This window comes from Eupeodes corollae, chromosome 1, assembly GCF_945859685.1.
Source record: "Eupeodes corollae chromosome 1, idEupCoro1.1, whole genome shotgun sequence".
In the NCBI taxonomy this organism is placed as follows: Eukaryota; Metazoa; Arthropoda; class Insecta; order Diptera; family Syrphidae; genus Eupeodes; species Eupeodes corollae.
Window position 1 is genome coordinate 106,913,801 of NC_079147.1, and position 20,258 is coordinate 106,934,058.

The 20,258-nt window shown below is 36.0% G+C and overlaps 3 protein-coding genes across 3 annotated transcripts; 2 read left to right on the top strand and 1 right to left on the bottom strand.

The window, feature by feature from the left end:
• Window positions 1–8,972: 8,972 nt before the first annotated feature.
• LOC129938446 (E3 ubiquitin-protein ligase RING1) lies at window positions 8,973–10,566 on the bottom strand. Its single transcript, XM_056046009.1, has 2 exons — window positions 9,501–10,566; window positions 8,973–9,434 (listed from the first exon to the last, which is right to left on the bottom strand). The coding sequence occupies exons 1-2, from the start codon at window positions 10,426–10,428 to the stop codon at window positions 9,217–9,219; spliced, it is 1,146 nt and encodes a 381-aa protein (XP_055901984.1). The 5' UTR covers window positions 10,429–10,566; the 3' UTR covers window positions 8,973–9,216.
• A 7,120-nt stretch (window positions 10,567–17,686) lies between these two features.
• Window positions 17,687–18,481, top strand: LOC129942491 (uncharacterized protein K02A2.6-like). Its single transcript, XM_056051467.1, has one exon. The coding sequence runs from the start codon at window positions 17,687–17,689 to the stop codon at window positions 18,479–18,481; it is 795 nt and encodes a 264-aa protein (XP_055907442.1).
• Window positions 18,482–18,640: 159 nt separating this feature from the next.
• Window positions 18,641–19,129, top strand: LOC129942501 (uncharacterized protein K02A2.6-like). Its single transcript, XM_056051479.1, has one exon. It carries the CDS (start codon window positions 18,641–18,643, stop codon window positions 19,127–19,129), a length of 489 nt encoding a protein of 162 aa, XP_055907454.1.
• The last annotated feature ends 1,129 nt before the right edge of the window (window positions 19,130–20,258 follow it).

Here is a 20,258-nt window from a genome sequence, read left to right on the forward strand (position 1 = left end):
AGTACGCTGCTGAACGACGAAATGTGTCATTTTAGTGGATAGCCGTACTAGATTCCTAAATCAATTCTCCACTCTTTTCGTTGTCAATTTAATTGACCGGCTTCGTTGGTCGAAGCCAGTGAAGCTATTTGGAAATTGGAGCATAGGCTTCACAAAAAAAATTCAGCCGTTGCTAGCCTCTGGAGTAATATAACTGCAGATATGAAAAAACCATGTACTAACTGCTCAACAAAATGTTAATAAATAGAATTCTTTTTCACTTTTGTTTACCAGCATCTGAATGTCAGAACTTGTCAATTGTCAATTGAGATCGCCGAAAAAAATCGTTTCTCTTCAGCTGCCTACTAGGCTTTACAAAGGATAAATAAAGATCAAACAAACCCTACCTACAAACACAAATTTGGGTTAGATTATAACTTTCTTATTGTTTCAATAAAATTGAAAGATACTAATTTGCATGAAAACCAAAATCTAAAAAAGGTAGAAGATAAATTAAAAATCTAAGCTACAATTTTTGAGAACAACCATTGTAAGGCACCTGGGGACCTGGGGATATAAATTAAGTTCACTTCCGACTATTTCCAAGGAGATATCATTATCACCATTTTGGACATTTTTTGGGTTGCCTAAAAATTCCAGGCATGAGATTCAAGAGTGAAATTAAACCGATCCAGTGAAGGTGGTTACGGCTAATATCAATAAAATCTCACAACTTCCCATTCTCGGAAATATCCCATTAAATTTATTTGAATCGTTAATTTTTGGCTTTCAATGAATAGTGCATAAATGTAAGCGTTCGTTCAAATCGTACAACAAAATTATTCTATCACATAAGATTTTTGAGATATTTCTTTCAAAAATTATAAAAAAAGTTTTTGATGCTATCAAAATTCATGATATGGCTTTTCTTCGATAAAATTTGTATGGTTTCTAATTCTATAATCCCTTACTTCAATATTCAGTCGAAATATTAATAGAATACCAATACCTCGATTTGAGTTGTTTGAAGTTGCGTCGATGCTGAATTAGTACTAATTTTTACTGTGCGTCGTTAGATTTTTGAAGTTGCGTTGTTTTGGGCTGCAGTCGTAAATTTTTTGTTGAATTGAAACAAATTTTTTTAAAAGATGGCCATGACTTCCAATTTAAATTACACGCCATGCCATCAACACTCGGGGATTGCCTTTTCTATTCTAAGCTGTTCAGCAAACATTGGGACCGGTATTTTGATAAAGAAAGCAGATTAACGACAGAAAATATGGACTCATTATAATACAGTGATTATTATTATTTTTTTTATAAATTGATTGACTTTTTTATTTTGTTTTAATTGAATTTATTGTTTTGTTTTGTTGTTTTAAGGAATGTAATAGAAATTTATATTATTTTCGCTTTTAAAATGTTGAATTTTCTTTTTAAAAAGAAGTATTTTCGTAATTCTGGAAACAATCTTCAATTTTTAAAGGGCTTCCTAACCTATACAAAATCATAATTCACTTTGCGTCGGTTGAATTTGCTTCGTGTTTTTTTGAAACGTCACAAGACGCAAATTGAGGTATTGGTGTATTTCATAAAACCCCTTGAAAAATCTTCATAAGTTGTAAGATATCACATGTCTATAATTAATCTTAATAAAACGCTGACACATACATATGTATGTTCTTAAACTGTTTCCAACAAGAAGAAGCAAAACGGATTAACCCCTTACTGCATGATTTTTTTTTTCTTCATGAAAAAAATATATGTAGGTATGTGATAGTTAATTATAATTAAAAAAACACGTGTTTCAGGAATTTAGATTTGTTTTTGAGAAAAAAGTGGAGAATTTTCCGATTTCCGGTTTGGATCATATATGGCACATTGAGCAGAAATGAAACAAAACATTTTTCAATAAATTAAATCAACTATTCATTCAAAAATTGATGTAGTATGGAATATCGTGAAACAGTTTCTTTTCTCATTCAAACAAAGATTTACTTTGCATTTTCGGCACTCCACATAAGATCTTCCAGGTCAGTCTGGAACCTTACACCGCTGTCTTGTGGTCCAAACATTAAGGTGATCTAATTGATCTAATCGAACGTCCTACGATGGCATTATGGCAACAGGTCCCTTCAATTTCTTCAATTGTAGATTATTCTCCATGACATATTATTCAGAAGACGGTTTGCTGCCGACATATGTCGAAGCAAGGTTCGCAATTCTGTTGTCAAACCATGTTACCACAGAAATATCCAGGTTATCAAATGTCACCAATTTTTTCCACAGTTGCACCTCTTCCTTTTTTTTCAATTCCTTTTCGGTAGGAACTTTATATCCCGGAATCCGATTGGCTTTTATTGTTCCTAGCGGTAAAATCGCTTTCTTTGCAAGATAAGTCAACAGCGGTAAGGACGTGTACCCGTTGTCAAAGAATAATTTGTAGTTGAATCCGTCGGGAATAGTTCTCGCCAGTCGAACAACAACGTCACTGGATGTACTAATCTTTGGCAAATCGGTTATAAACTGTACATGTCCTTGGGCTCCAGTATAAAGTTCAAAGTCGAAGCTGAATCCAGAGCTACCACTAAGAACGAAATTTGTATATCCCCATTTGTGTGTTTTTTTGGGTTGTATTGCAGCATAGATGATCTGCTTTTGGTTTGTATGATTTGTTCATCTACTGCCATATACTCTTCTCTAGGGAAAGTAAGAAGTCTCTGCCTTGTTTGGTCCAAGAATGGTCTTATTTTGTGAAGGGGATCATGTCCTGGTTGTCCTTTGGGTACTTGCGTCGAGTTGGTGTTGAAATGTATGAATCTTTTTATTTCTCCGAAGCGGTTACATGCCATTACAGAGTTAACTTTTGGGTAACCTAGGCTTTCATTCCAATAAAACCTAGTTGATGGTAATTGTACGATGGACATGTACACTGTACAGGCATATTCCAACAAACTGTTCAAGTTCCATTGCTGTAATATGGGCAATCTTTTCGGGACGTTTTTCACAGGAGTATCGGATAGTTTCTTGCTCTATATATTTGAACATTTCGGCTGTAAACAAGTACTTGTAGAATTGTACTGGCGTATCCAAGCTCCTTATTTCCTCAGGTAATGTCGTATCACCTGTGAATGCGGTTTCATGATCACCTTTTTCCAAAAACCCATCCCGCCATCGGGGTTTTTCACCTCTCGCACTTCTACTTGAGGGAGGTATTATCTGGGTTAGAGGAATATTATCCTCTAATTCCCAATCGGATTCATCAGACTCTGGAATATATAGAGGCGGAAGATTTTTGTTCACCTCGTGCTCATCATCCGATAGATCTTCGTCACTGCTGTTGTCGGGAAAATTTTGGATAGTATGGATACCTCCGTAAAACCGATGTGGGTCCATATCTGAATTCTGTAATGTTCGTATATAAATAACTACGAAAACAAAATATGAACATTTTTAAACTCTACCTTACTTCCACTTAAAAAACTGCAATTTTATAAAAAAAAATAAAAAAAATACACTTTTATAGTAATCCGTTATGTGCAACGTATTCCAAATAAATTGTCACGATCGTTTGATTCCTATTGTAAATACAATTCCTTATATGTGAATGCCCTTATTGTACATAACCTAGGGCAATATACTCATACAGGAAGTCGTAAAATAAAATAATTAAAAAGTAATTAGGGGTGTTGCCAGCAGTTTGTTTTTTATGGGACACGTAAATATGTATGAATGTACATAAGTAAAAAAAACATTCAACTTTTGTGCTCTTATTGCATGTTGGTTAAAATGAACCTATATTTCTGCATGGTGTGCCATATTTGATCCAAACCGTTTTTTCAACTTCTAAGTACTTGTTACTTCATAAAATCGAAAAAATTCACATTGTCAATAAAATTTATATTATTTGCTTTACTGGTACATTTTTTTTCAATCACTACATTTTATTTTTATATTTTTTATACAATTTTGAATTTCTCAAATACGCATTTCTCCTACTGCACCCTTTGTGACGAGTTTGACGGAAAAATGAGTTGCCGAAACTCGTTCACAGATGGTGTTTATCAATAAACTTTAGAGCGTACAAAACAACAGAATTAGTTGAAAACTGGAAAATATCGACCAAAATACGGTTTGGCTCATATATGAGTAAAGGGTTAAGTAATTTTTGTTTTTGTAATGAATCCGTCGTTTAAACAATTCTATTAACTTTTTGAAATATGATGTATGTACAATCTTACATACATTAAAAAATATTTTTAAAAAAAATTGAAAACTGGGGTTTTTCTAAATTTGAGCAGATAGTTAAAGTCGAAGTTCGGATTCACAATCAGCACTTAAAACTTTTTTTTTTCAAAACTATAAAGCCATTAAATTAAAGGTTTGTTTAAAACAACATCATTTAGATACATAAGATAATACAATGATTAAAACTATAACAAAAAGACAAAGATTTGTACGTCGACTAAAAATATATCTAGCAAAACTAGATTTTGAAACTAAACTATTTCATTATATGAAAATATTGTTGGTAATTTTCAAATTTTTTAGAATAATTCAACTGAAAACTTTTTTAACCCAACACGAAAACCTACAAACTTTTAAGCAAGTCAAATCGACAGACGGGATGGGAAATAATCAGTGTTGTTCGCATCCCAGCCTTATTTTTTAATTTCAAAATTGATTTTCTATAAAATAGAAAACTTTTAAGATCTTAAAAAATTAAAGAAATCTTCTTTTTGAACAAGAAGATCTGAGGTTTTAAATCTAATTTCAAAAATATAAATGTCCCGAGAAATATGTAACATGTTCTTTAAACTTATGGCTAGTTTTTTTAAATACAATCATGTCCTACAATTATTTGTAGGTTTTTGAACTACTTAATTTTAATCTCAAAATTTAAGTAAAAAAAATTTAAAAAAAATTTCAACTTCAATATTTCAAAACAATTTGTTTATTAATATGTTTTTAACTTCCCAAAGGGAGTTATTGTAATGGGTCCGAATTGTCAAATTGAAAATTTTGACATTTCTCGACGTTTCAAGGTCCCTAGAGTCGAAATAGAAGATTTTTAGAAAGATGTCTGTACGTTCGTACGTCCGTATGTCCGTACGTTCGCGACGTTATTTTCGTCGTCCATAGCTCAAGAACCAGAGGAGATATCGATTTCAATTAAATTTTGTTATATAGATAATAAGGCAGAAAGATGGAGAAAGGGCTCTCAAGAAAATTCCGTGGGTGGTTTTTTTACCATAGCAGTTTGAAAAAAAGGTGAAAATTTTGGTTAACCCTAAATATCTTACGAACCAAAAACACTAGAGACTTGATTTTATCTCTAAAACAATTTTGTGCAACGAAAAATAATGTTTTTGACATCTGATAAAATTTTAAGAAAAATCTAATTGACAGTTTTTTTATAAAAAATAAAAACCTGAAAAAAAAATTAATAAAAATTGGTAAAAATTGATTTTCGACTCATATATCTTTTCAAAACTTTGAGATATTGGCTTTGATTTACTTTAATCTTTCAAAAAATATTGTTGTCAACATTCAGTTAGAGTTTGAAAAAAATCGAAGCCACAGTTTTTTTTACAAAAAATAAAAACATAAAAAAAAATGTATAAAAGTTGGTAAAAATTGATTTTCGGCTCAAATATTTTTCCAAAAATTGTAGATATTGGCTTTTAACAACTTTTTTCTTTCAACAAATATTGTTGTCAACATTTAATAAAATTTTGAAAAAAATCGAATTGACAGTTTTAACAAAAGTTGGTGAAAATTGATTTTTGACTCAAATATCTTTTCAAAAATTTGAAATATTTTCTTCAAACTAATTCTATCTTATAAGAAATATTGTTTTCAATATTCGATAAAATTTTGAAAAAAATCGAATTGACAGTTTTTTTACAAAAAATAAAACTCTAAAAAAAACAATTCTAATACTTGGTAAAAATGTATTTTCAATTTAAATAGCTTTTCAAAAATTGAAAATATTGGCTTCAAACTTATTTTATTTCACAGAAAATATTGTTTTCGATATTTAGTAATTTGTATATAAAAATCCAACAGTCCGTTTTTTCATTAAAAAAAAATCTACAAAAAATAGTACGCAAATTTGGTAAAAATTGGTACGAGTACATATAGACAAACTTTAAAGCAAAACAAATCGACAGACGGGATGGGAAGTTATCAGTGTAGGTCGCATCCCAGCCTCTTTTTTTTATGGTAATAATGGTAGGTTCGAGTTTTGGCGTATGCAACATTGAAGAGTGTATGGGGGGCATGCTGCAAGGTGGGGTTGTTTCAAGGTGGGGTGGGTGCATGCAAAGTCTCTTTTGCATTTAAATAAGCTGGATTTAAGAAAAATGAATTAAGCCTAGGTATATCTTAATCCATATTCGATTTTTAGTAATTTTCAATTTTCTCGAGAACTAGTAGACATAAAATCATCTAGTTTTCAGTTCTTGATCAAAAACAAATAAGAGCAAAGAATTCAACAAAAAAAAAATAGTAGGAATACCAAATTTTCAGTTTAAAACAATTTTTTTTCAAAAACTTTGCATAGTTTTGACATTATTTAAAAACAAGTTAATAGACAAAGGTGTTGGCTTTAAAAAAAGGTATAATACTTAATTGTAAGTATTTCCGTTATTTTTTATTATTTGTTTTTTCATTAAATGCACATATTTTTTAAATTGCCCCTACCGCCTAAACGGGGAAAGATTACCATAGTAAAAAATGCTTGTTTTTAACTGTTCTCTACAAATCCGTCATTATACTTTGTGGACTAAGTTATCGTAATCTCCCCAAGTCAACTTTAAAAATATATATGTATTTGTTTTTAAGAAAATTGGAAAGTGGTTTCCCCTGACAGAAAGAGCCGTTTCTTTCAATCCGGTTTATCCATTTTCTTTCGTATGTACCTATTTATGACATTGGTCTTACAACCTAGAAGTCTGATCGCAAGATGGAAAAAAATCGACAAATCTGCGAAAATCATTAGTTTTTCCAGATACTATCGATTTTAACCATGAGAGCCTTATTTTCAAACCATATATAAAATCAACAATTTCCAGCTAACTGAATTCTCATTTTAAGCCAGTTTCCCTTTTTAAGGCCCAATATTCAACACCGATCGAAAGTCTACCATGATCCACTGAGTCCTCGGTACATATGTCGGAACCACCAGCTAATACAGAAAACATAATCAAAGAATAAAATAGCTAACACGGATTTTAAAGATAAAGAACAACAAAGAAAACAAAATTAAATTAATAAGAATTAAGTTCCACGCCCACAAATATTACCTTACAATCATTCTATTGCAATGTCTGCCTCATATCGAAATTCGATGATTTTTTTAAATTGTTACTTTGTCCTTTGCTGTGGCGTGTATATTGAAATTAACGACCCTAATGTAATAATATTGAGATAAGGAATCAGTCTCCTTGACATCGATTTTAAAATCTTCTCTGCCGTAATATGTGAACGTCTAAAGCCCATCATCAATAACCTGGTAGGTCCATAATCCATATCAGTGTGGTTTAAGACCAGGAAAATCCACGGTAGATCAAATATTCATATTACGGTAGATCCTTTAAAAACCCAAGAACATTAAATTGACACCACCATCTTTTCTTCTACTAGGATGGACTGTATAGGGCCATAACTATGTCTGGTTTAGACACCTCTTCTAAGCTAGTCCTTTAGTGCAGGATGACCATAGTAAATTCGCACCGCTGGGAACAACTTAACAGAACTTTTATATGTCAAAAAAGGCTTTAGAAAAGGTGTTGCACTGTCACGCTATTTCCTTAACATCGTCCTCTAAAGAATATTGTGGAGCTCCCACTTCAACACTAGAGGCACTGGGCAGGTTCGGGCAACACAAGGGACTTCATTTACAGTCAACTTCATTATTAGTTACTTTTTCAATTGTCATGAAATTCAAATTCAGAACTTTACTTCGCAAACCTTTACTTTAAGTTCATAGTACAAAAATTACCAACAAAATGATTGTCTACAAAGTACTCCCCAGGTAAGCTACTTTTCTTTTCCAAATTTACAAGGAACCTTTTTACAGAAAGCATTAATTGAAGTTGTGCAGAAAATAAATAAATAATAGAGTAATAAAGTTCCACTCTCAGTTGAATGAAAAAAAAAATAGTCAACTGTCATGATGATAAAAGTAGACTTGTCTTAATAGTTAAGGACATTTTTCTTAACTAACTTTCCAGTCAAGGGCATTTTTTGGCAGTTGGCCAATCAGATACTAGAAACTTGCCTAACTTTCAAGTACCTTATATCGTCTGAACCAGCCTACTATCTTTCAAAAGTCTGACAATTATTAGCATATGCTGATGTCATTGACATGATAGGAAGAACTTAGCGTGATGTCAATGGAGCTTTAGCGAGAGGGCAAAACAGAGAACACACCGCCGCGCCATCAAGTACATTTGAGATAACTAAGAACTTTTTCTACAAAGTGAATACAGAAAACAACACCAGTTCTGAGATCAACTGCTCTTGCTAACCGTTGTTTCTTTGGGATAAGAAAGCAATTAAGTAGTAAAGCCCTCTTTCGAGCGGCCAAAGTGTCGTTATAAAAAACCTGCATCATCCCCGTCCTGCTATACCGTGCAGAAGCATGGATTATGACAAAAGGGGATCGTTCTGAAAAAAAAGTCATGCACGTGGTCTACGGTTCCGTATGCATAGAAGGCGAGTGGTGTGGAGACGATGGACGACGATCTGTACGGGCAACGAATGAGATGGCTGTGTCATGTAGAACGCATGGAAACCACTGGTCCGGCTTGGAAAGTCTTTGAATCCTCGCAAACAGCACAAAAGGAAAATGACCTCACCCAACTTGGAGTGCGCAACATGGAAAAGTTATTTAGGTGAAACCCCAGCTCATACAGGGCTGTAGGTCCACCTTAAGCAAGTAAGTAATGTAAATAGTGATAAGCTAAATAAATTAAAACAGAAGCGTGTATGTACGTCCTAAAATGTATTTTTTAATAGATTATTATAATTATAATAATGATGTGTGTCCATTCCAAAAACACATAAATAAATGTAGATTACATTTTATAAGCTGGATTAAAATGACATCAAACACTTATTACTTTTATTTTAATTACTGTTTGTTTGTTCTTTTTTACCGTTTTAATAATATAAGTTGGATAAATACGACAAAAATGCACTCTTTTTCTAATGAGAGCGATTCAATGGTCCCTAGGATTTCTTCCACGAGTAGTACATCTCCATTGGCTTGTTGACCTTCCAGAACTTATCGTTGACCTGATGCAATGTCTGGTTGCCATTCAAGATGACCAACTGCTGTGGCTGCGGAGCAATGTAAATGCAAAAGTTTATCATGCGATATGCCTCTGGCAGATCAGCCCCCAGATCCAACGTCATGCGAGTAGCCAAATATTTGCTTAAGTGGTCAACTGGAAAGCAAGAAAGAATCCCATTGAAAACAGAAAAAGATTCTCAGTACAATGGTGGACACTTACCTGTAGCATTAGCTGTTGTCTTGATGTACCTGACACAATTCTCCTTGAGCGCCTTCATCAACTGATTATCGCCAGCCATCTCAGTCGGATGAGGCTTGAAAACCAATTCGATCTCGTCGTTTATGCCCAGTTCCGAGGATCCCTCGCCTTCGGTGTCGATAGTGGAGTCGCCCTCGGTTCGGCAGTCCATCTGGCTGTCGCTCTCCGACTCCTCGGAGCGCTCAGACGTCGGCACCGACATTGCCCGCTTTGGCTTGCTGCTGCTGCTGTTCGACGGAACAGGCGAGGGTGTACTGCGAACCGAGGGTGGATTCGATGCATTCCTGGTCTCAGAAGCCTCGTCATTGACGCGATTGTTGCATGACGCACTAGCGCCCACTGCCTGCTGAACATTGCCACTGTTGCTGTTCGAAGTGTGATGCGATGAGTGCTCCCTGTGGTCTCGGTCGCTTTCACCTCCCTTGCGATAGCGTGTCGGCCTATTCTGCGACTGTAGCTTGATCCCCTCTTTGATCGAATTGACCAAAGCTTGTTGCGACTGTGTCTGATTGAACTTGGCCATGACCTTCTCCTGAATCGCCTCGTACTCCTCGCGACTGGGATAGATCTTCGATATGAGCAAATCAAAATTCGGGTCTGGACGCAGTGAGCGCTTGGAAACCAACTTCTTGCGGCAAGTGGGACACTCTTTGTTGCCCGAACGCAGAGCTGTTATAATGCAATCGGAGCAGAAACGATGCAAGCACTCCTTTGTGGTCATGGTTTTCTTGAGCATGTCCAAACAAATGGGACACATTAGTTCAGAGTGAAGACTCCGCGGAGACACTGCGATTTCTGTGCTGTCTGTGATGATTTCTTGGGGTTTGCGTTGCAATTCATAAAGGGACAGATCCCAGGTTTTATTTTGTTGTGGCTCCATAGTAGTCATAATAGTTTAAAGAATGAATTGCAATAAACTACAATTTCATGGGTTTAAGTGGGATTATTTTCACTTTTAGTTTTCACAAATTGTTAAATTTTCTGCAATATTTTTTCTGTGTTGATGGAAATAAAAGAAGATGTCAGAATGAAAACAAAAGTGAAAAATTAGTGAAGTTGGTTGTGATTGAAAGAAACAATTGGATCGAAAATGAGCAAATAAGGCCGCTGTACACATTTGCTCAGTGTAAATTGGTTTAGGTATGGGGTAAGTAAAAGACGTTATTTTTGAAAAATATTGAGTGTAATTTGATCCGTGGGTTTTTCAAAAGTTTGGGCTATTTACAGTGAAAGGTTATATTTTTCCAAAAAAATTGTATTTTTAAGAGCAATCAATGGATGTAAGGATAGAAAAGGTATTTTACAAACAATTAGCATAGCAATTAGCGAATATGGAGATTCTTTCTTTTATGTAACCCAAAATAAGAGCTTAAAGGTTTAAAGGAGTTTAGGAACCTTTTTACTTGCTAAATGTCAAAAGATAGGGGTGGCTATGTTCTAGGAAAAGTTGCGCCTATTCAACTTTTATTTTGATACATGATGCAGCGTCGCTCAGAGGCTATAGCAAGGAGACCAAGATTCAACACAAGCCTTCTAAATGACCCTAATGTACGTCGTAATTTCGTCACCACACTCGGCTACAAAGCATCGAACATACAAAATGCAGGCTAATCGGTAGATGCTTTGTGGGGCCAAATTAAGAGCGCTTACATGGAAGCTGAAACTGAAACTATGTATACCCAGACAGACAAGAGCTAGAGATTCATGGATATCAAAAGACAACTGGGGCAAAATTACATATCGAAGAACACTTAAAATTAAATGCTGCAGGAAGAGGGGACGCAAGGAAGTTGTATAAAATCACTAAGGACATTGTTGGACAGCGTAGTAACACTAAAGGCCCAACTATAATAGGCATAAGCAAACATAAGCTTATGTCAAAAACCCAACGATAATTCACTTAAGTTAGGGAAATTACTGCATAGCCATAATGCAATTTTGTTCACGTATCTAAATGTCAGATTTTACTTATGCGGCGAGCGACTGGGATCGCTCTTGCTTAAGTGTGCTTAAGTTAACGAAACTGAGAAAAATTGAACGAAAGGGAGCTAGACTCCATTATGTTCACTCGTATTAAGATTCTTTGTATTCGCAGGTTTACTTATGCGCGCATATGCTAGCTTATGCCTATTATAGTTGGGCCTTAACACTAGCCATCCCGTTTTAGATTTGAACGGCAACCTTTAAGTGACGATAGAAGATCAACTACAAAGATGGAAGGAGCACTTTTGTGCACTGCTAAATGATGACCACAATGCAGAAGTGAGTCCACGATTGAACAACATGCGCAGATCTTCTAGGGGTATTGTCACCAGTCCCCCAACAAGTGCAGAGATAAGTAATGCGATGCATCTTCTAAAGAAAAACAAAGCAGCTGGACTTGATGGTATTCCCGGAGACTTCCTAAAAGCAGACCCTGAGGCAGCTTCCCGAATTTTGATTTAACTCGTGCAGGCTGTCTGGGAGAGTGAAACTTACCCAAGGGACTGGAAGGATGGAGTTTTTGTAACCTTAAAAACTGTAATAACTGGCGCGGTATCACAGTTCTGTCCGTTTATCCGAAGTTAATGGCAACTATTATTCTCGAGAGGTTTAAGTGCAGGATCGAGTCTACTCTCAATAGGAACCAAGCGGGGTTTCGCAGTGGACGATCGTGCGTCGACCATATCAACACCTTGCGAATCATACTCGAACAATCATCTGAGGACCAATCACCGCTGTACCTAATGTTTGTAGATTTTGAGAAGGCGTTTGATGGGGTCAATCGTGAATGCATCTGGAGATCGCTTATTGCGCGAGGTATCCCTGAGAAAATTGTCGCTGTTATTAAAGAATCGTACAACAGGGCAAGGGGTTTTGTGTTGTACCATTGACAGCTTTCGGACTTCTTCGATGTGCATCAAGGAGTGAGACAAGGAGATGTCTTGTCACCAATTATGTTTTTGCTGGCGATTGACCATGTGATGACTGCCACGGTGGGTACAAATGAAAGACACGGTATCCAATGGGGTCTGTGTGACAAGCTTAGCCACATAGATTATGCTGACGATATGTGTCTCATGGCAAGGAACACGGCAGGCTTAAATCTGATGTGTCATTCGCTGCAATTGATTGGGGAGGTGGCTGTCTTAAGTATTAACACAAATAAGACCAAAGTAATGACCACGGGCCAAAGCACACAAGTTATTCTAAGGCAGGGGACAATAGAGGTGGTCGAGCAGTTAATTTATCTGGGAAGTTTTAAATAGAATAAACAAAGCCAGTAGTGTATTTGGAATCCTTTCTCAAGTGTGGAACTCTAGCAAAATATCGCTACACACCAAGTTGAAACTCTTCAAATCCAACGTCAAATCAGTGCTGTTATATGCTTCTGAAACATGTAAATGCTCTGCCAACATCTCGAGCTAACTGCAAGCTTTCGTTAACCGTTGTCTGCGCTCTATTCTGAAGATCCAGTGGCCGCAAACAATATCTAACTTTAAGCTGTGGAATAGGACCGGACAGGAAAAATTGGACGTAGACAATATGCAACGGAAATGGCGTTGGATAGGCCATATACTGAGGAAACCTGACGACAATATAGCAAAATAATCCATCGAATGGAATCCCCAGAGTAATAGACGCGTTGGAAGACCAAAGACAACTTGGAGGTCATCAGTTGTGAAGGAACCTCGGTCTCAAGGTATTCAATCGTGGCCACAGCTGATGTCAGTTGTGGTGAATCGGGATAGGTGGAAGGATGTTGTTGCTGCCATATAACAGGAGGAGTTAAAGCGCTGCTGTACTTGCAGCCGGACAACACATAAATGTCAAAAGATGACAGATGTTTGATTGGTTGCCTTCCTATCAAGGCAACTTTATTGGAAAGTTGACTGGAAAGTTATTAAAAAAGTCAATACATAAAAAAACTATCAAGTCGAGCCTACTTATCTCAAAATGACAGTTGATTATGTTTTTTCATTTAACTAAAAGCTGAACTTCATACTCAATGATTTATTTATTTTCTGCACAACTTTATTTAATGCTTTATGTAAAAGGGTTCGTTGTTAATTTGGATAAGTAATATTTCTTCACAATAGAAAATGCCAATCGTGACGGACTTGTAGCTTTTTTGTGGAGTGTTTTGTAGACAATAATTTTTTTAATACTAAGTTTGTTTACTATGAACTAAAAGTAGAGGTTTGTAAAGTCAAGTTCTAAATTTGAAATTCATGACACTTTAAAACTAACTAGTTACATTGGTCAAAATTTACTTTCAAAGAATATAGTCGACTGCAAATGAAGTCTCTTTTGTTATCTGAACGTACCCATTGCAAGAAGGGTCTAATAGTTAAACCTTAATAACGTGTTCGGTAATAGCAACTTTGACATTTTAAAAAGAAGCAATAGAATCTTATGAGACAATTTGAAATGTTATGTCAAGCTTTGTGCTTGCTTAAGATTGCTTGCTCGCTCAACGCTTGAATAGATAGATTATTTATTTTGTATCACTTCGACAGTCGTCAACTTCATTGTCACTGCAATTTTGCCTGTTAAAAAAATAAACTTAAGTAAACTTTCTTCTCAACGCCCGAGGTTTAAAGCTACATAACGTTTTGCAAATTCTTAGAACGGGCTTTATGACACATGATATCGTAAAGTCAATAGAAAGCCTGTCAAAAGCCCAACCAATGCATGGGTTAGTCATAAAGTTTGATGTTGATAGTCTTCTATGCAAATTATCAAATTTTAATGATTAAATTAAAATATTTGCATTAGAGAAAATCTCAAATTTCTAGTATCTGACTGGAAAGATGCCAAAAAATGTTGTTCTTTAAATTAAGGCAACTTTATTGGAAGGCTCACTGGAAAGTTAGTCAAGAAAAATCTGCCTTGACTCAAGTCAAGTCTATATTTATGTCAAAATGTCATACTTAAGGTGGTGCTACAGTCCATGGTAGACCTGGGCCTCAACCAACATGCGTCTCCAGCCAGCTCGGTTTTAGCTCAGGCCTCAGCGCCATAAATGAGAACAGGGATGATGAGTGTCTTATAGATGGTGGATTTATATGTTTGCGAGAGGACTTTACTAATCAATTGTCTTCTTAGTCCAAAGAAGCAACCATTTACAAGTGTTATTCTGCGTTTGATTTCAGCGCTTGTGCCGTATTCTGAATTTATGGAGATGCCAAGGTAGAGAAATTGCTTAACTACTATAAAGTATTAGCTGTCCATGGTGAAGTTCAGTCCAAGACGTCGCCGTTCAATGTCTTTCTCCGTTTCCGTGCCAATGCTCAACTGACATCACGTATCCGAGAAATTGGAAGATCGTGCTTCCAGTGTTTATGGTTGAATTTTGCGCAATTGTTTCCAGAAGGACGTTGAAGAAATTGGATGACAGTGCATGGCCTTGTCTTAAACCTTTTTTGACATCATATGTATCGGTAAGATCTTTTCCGACCTTAATAGAGCAGCGTGCATTCTCCATGGTCGTTCTGAACAAACGAATAAGTTTGACAGGGATGCCAGAACTTGACATTTTTCTGTTGAGGTCTTCCCTATAGATGCTGTCATACGCGGCTTTAAAATCGATAAATAAAGAGATGGTGGGTATGGATTTTTGTCCGAGATCTGCCGTAATGAAATTTCCTGGTCTGAAGCCACACTAACAAGGGCCTCTCAGATTGTTGACGAACGGCTACAGACGCTCAAATAATACGGCAGAAAGGATCTTATATGCGATGTTTAGGAGACCTCTGGAGTTGGCGCATTTAATAGGGTTCCCTTTCTTGTGTATCGGGCAAAATATGCTGAGATTCCGCTTATCGGGCATGCTTTCTTCCGACCACATTTTGCAGATGAGTTGGTGCATACTACTTGCTGCCTGCTTCTTTGACATGTTGTTTTTAAATTCTAAACTGAAAGCTGAACTTCATAATTGAATTAATTAATAAAAAATGCTTTAAAACTTTATTTATTTGTATGTCACTCACGGACATAACGATTGGCGACGAGAATTTAAGAAAATCACGCTTTAAAACTAATTCTTTCATTTTGTCTCGTTTGCATTTAAAGAAAACACACAAAATGGCGAACGATGCGAAGATTCTCGAACTATTGGAACTTCAATCAAAACTCCTTCCAGCACTAACAGAAGGAAACAAAACCTTAACAGAAACAGACAAATAAAGGCATGAACAACGTATTGATTCATTAGCAAACAGTTTATTTTCATTTCGTTATGATCCTGCAAATGGAATAACAATCGAAGGGTGGTTTTCTCGACAAGAAAATATATTTTGCTTAGATGGAAAAGATCTCGATGACGCATCGAAAGTTCGGTTGTTGATGCGCAAACTCAACCCGATTGCACACAAGAAATGCGCATCATATATTCTTCCAAAGAATACTCGTGATATTAAGTTTAAAGAAACCACAGATATCCTGGAGCAGGAGCTGCGACAAAATGCATTTTTCTTGTGGCTGTCCATTCCGAGAACATACATAAATGCCAGCAATGAAAAAAAATTGGTCATAAGGGAGAATATTGCAACTTTTTTTCCAAAACACGCAGTCAAAAATTCGAAGGAAGCAAACAACATCACAACCGTAAAAAGTTTACGCCAAGAAACAAGTAAATCCATTTGAAAGTCAATTGCGTCAGCCATGCCGAACGACGAAAATATGTGTCAGTCAATATTCGTCTCACCAACAACATGGAACTGCAATTGACACAGGATCTGACATCAGCATGGTCGACATTTCCACCTGGAAAAAGTTGGGTCAGCCTGGATCAAAACTTGAAGGACGTCAAGCAAAGAGTGCCTTCTTAGACGATATCAAATTTATAATACCATCGTAGGATCATTTACGTCGCTTGAACATCGACGTAAAGTTTCCTGTATCACCCTCTTTTACCGTTATTTTAACGGTTTATGCTCTCGTGAAATAGCCAGGAGCTGCTGCCAGCTTCTCCCCTTTAACAGTTCAACCGTAATACTCGCGCTTCTAGGACTGCTCATCAGTATACCCTCGAGCTTAACTTCGGTCATACCGTCAAGTTAAGAGATTCGTTCTTTAGCCGTACTACGCGAATGGGGAATTCATTACCACACTCTATCTTTCCCAGCCATTGCGATATTCAAGAATTCAAAACAACTGTGAACCGACACCTCCTTTCAACCTCTCTTTCCCTTTCCTAGTGCTCACACTCTGTCTGCATAATAAGGGTAGTAATATCCCCTTAAGTGTGTGCTTATAAAAAAAAGCTAAATTTGTATGCGATATTCAGCTCAACTGGGAAGCTAAATTATGTAAACTTGTCGTGTCAAATATTAATTCATTAATCATCTTAGGTACTGATCTTTGCGAAACCTTCAATTTATGGGACCATCCGATCAGTGCACTTTGCAGTCGAATCATTCATCCTTCAGACAACAAAAACAGAAGTAGATCTTCATTTAAAACAAAATTCAACACTGTCCATTGAAGATGAACTCTAGTGACTTCAAGACCGTAATGTCATATCCCCAGTTGATTATTCAGACTGGGCAGCACCTATTGTGGTCGTCAAAAGAGCATCTGGAGGCATTTAATTATGCGGAGACATCTAATCTGGTCTATAAATCAATCACTGGAGTCCCATCAGTACCATCTTCCTTTGACTGAAAAGATTTTTTCGAAAATTGCCAACAGCCTATTCTACACACACATCGACTTGTCAGATGCGTATCTCCAGATCTCCGCCACACCTCAATCCAGAAAGCTACTCACCATCAACACCCACAAGGGGTTATTCACTTTCAAAAGGCTTGCGTCTGGAGTCAAAACTGCGCCAGGAGCTTTTCAACAGTTGATGGACGCAATCCTCACGTGAAGTAGATGGAGTAGCAGCATATCTTGACGACATTGTGGTTAGTGGAAAAGACTTGGATGACCATATGCTGAAATTAAACCAAGTCCTTGAACGGCTTTTGGACTATAACTTCTATATAGTTATTATAAAATTCATATTATTCATATTCATATTAATATATTCAAATTGTCTGAGGAGTGTGAAAAATCGTTTTCTAAATTCAAGTCCATTCTCGCTTCTGATCTTATGCTCACTCATTATGTATAATCTAGCATAGCCTATAAAAGTCGTAGAAGATGGATCAAATTTTGGAATGGGGTCATGCATCGTACACATTTTTCCGAATGGTGATGAGAAACTCATCTCACATGCAGCCAGACCCTTGACTTCAGCTGAGGCCAGCTATAGTCAAATAGAAAGAGAAGCAGCAGCACTCATCTTTGCCGTTAAGAAATTTCACAGGATGATTTTTGGACCTAAGTTTCTGCTTCTCACCGATCATAAGCTTCTACTAGCAATATTCGGTAGTAAGAAAGGCATACCAATTTACACCGCCAACAGGCTACAGAGGTGGGCGTTAACGTTTATGATGTATGATTTCGATATCAAATATATTTCAACAAATGAATTTGGATTCGTCGAAGTATTATCACGTTTAAGCAACACCAAAACAAATTTGGACGAAGATAACGTCATAGCTTCAACAATATTTGAATATGATTTTAAAAGTAATCTGCTTGACACAATCAACACGCTTCCAATAAACTTCAAAATGATACAACAAGCAACATCAAATTGTAAAATCCTACAAGCAGTCATCAAGAACCTGGCGTCTAGATGGAAGTACCCTATATCACCACAAATTTCACCATATTATGCCAGGAGAGAAGGATTAGCTGCCGTCGATGGATGCATAATGTTTAAAGACTGCATAATCATATCAGCGTGTTTTCAAAAGAGAATTTTGCGACAACTTCATCGAGGTCATCCGGGTATTGACAAAATGAAAACCGTTGCAAGATGTCATGTATATTGGCCAGTAATCGACGAAGACATTACATCATTTGTGCATCAATGCCATGCCTGTGCCAGTGCAGCAGTCTCCTGAAAAACAACTCTCGAATCATGGCCAAAAACAACATCTCCAATTGATCGCATTCACATCGACATTGCGGGCCCTTATGACGGAACATACTATTTTGTCATTGTGGATTCGTATTCAAAGTGGTTGGAAGTTCTTCAAGTCAGTACCATTACATTTAGCATGATGATAACTAAATTGAGTGAATTATTTTTTCGATATGGTGATTGTAAACAACTAGTTTCGAACAGTGGAATTCAATTCATTAGTGCTGAATTTCAAAGCTTCATCAAATCACGTGGAATCCAACACTTACGAACTACTCATCCACAAACGAACGGCCAGGTAGAACGTTTCGTGGATACTCTAAAGCGATCGTTAAAAAAAATAAAGCAGGAAGGAACAAGTCAGCAGAAACTTGAAACATTCCTACAGACTTATCGTTCTACACCTAATCAGAATTTGACTAATTTTAAATCGCCAGCAGAAGCATTCCTTAGTCGTAAAATAAGAACTTCGTTGGATTTACTTAAGCGAAAAGAAAATCCTCCTACAACACGTAACGAAAAACAGAATATCCAGTACAATAAACATCATGGTGCCAAGGACATTTCACTGCAGGTGATAGTGTCTATGCCAAAATTGATCGCAATAACAAAGAATACTGTTTGCTAGGAACCATCATCGAGCGTAAAGGAACCGTCAACTACAATGTCCTTATAAATGACGGAAATAAAAAAAACTTATAAGGTCTCATAGAAATCAAATCAAAAATCGATATTTTCCAAGCATCGAAAAGAACTCAACAAACCTGTTTCTCGAGTTAATGGATATGTTTGGAGTAAATAAACAACCTAATTTTTTACAAGATATTCCACAAATAGTCAATGAGGATTTGGATCCAGATGTCAGGGCTGACTTTGAAGATACTGTCGATCAACTTCAGAAACTTCTGAATTTTTGGGTTTTCCTTCAAGATCCCACACTCCTGAACCAAGACCAGTAACTTCATCAGGACGAACTGTCCATGCACCTTCTTTGGATGAATGACTATGATACCTCTTAAGAGAAGGAGGTGTTGGAGTAATAAGAAATACATCATTTGACAACTAGATGTCTTAACTTAAAAACCACCCTATCTATACTTCAGTTGGCTGGTCTGATTCTAGACTCACTCAACTTTCGTATTAGCCAAACTTCTATTATACTTTTGTTTACTTTTTATAATCACCTTTTTAAATTAATTATAAATAAAACTGCTTTTAATTTATTTTAATTGATAAAACTTTATTTATTTGTATGTCACTCTCGGACTTACAGTTCAATTTTATTTAAAGTCTTGTGTAAAGGTGTTCTTTGTAATATTAGAAAAAGAATGAGGACTTTTTCTTTATGGATACCAAATACAACTTATGATGGACTAGTAACCTTTGTACTAGATTTTTTGTATATACAAATATTATTGGTACTTTCTGCAGGTAAAAGAAAGGCAAGTAAGGTTCCAAGTTTGACATTATTGACACCTGAAAAATTTTGAGTTCAATTACACATACGTCACAGTGTATGATTACTTTAGGACCTAAAGTAACAATTTAATGTATGAGCAGTAGGACCACCATTATGGGTTAGCACTGAAGTGAAAATAATGAATAATCATTATTGCCTTTTTGGAAATATCTATACAGAGGAGGAATCAATAAAACAGATAAACTAAACCCCACTATGAAGTCTTAACCTCTGCTTTAGGGGGAAATTTAAAATTTTTCAAAAGTAGGATATTCATGGAAAATTTGCATAAGATTTC

What these genes read in the sequence shown, in the direction of transcription:
- LOC129942491 (XM_056051467.1), top strand. Translation starts at nt 17,687, where the DNA reads ATGGGGTCATGCATCGTACACATTTTTCCGAATGGTGATGAGAAACTC.
- LOC129942501 (XM_056051479.1), top strand. Translation starts at nt 18,641, where the DNA reads ATGATAACTAAATTGAGTGAATTATTTTTTCGATATGGTGATTGTAAA.
- LOC129938446 (XM_056046009.1), bottom strand. Translation starts at nt 10,428, where the DNA reads ATGACTACTATGGAGCCACAACAAAATAAAACCTGGGATCTGTCCCTT. An exon ending in GACAACAGCTAATGCTACAG is followed by an intron (nt 9,435 to 9,500) that starts GTAAGTGTCCAC and finishes CTTGCTTTCCAG; the next exon opens with TTGACCACTTAAGCAAATAT.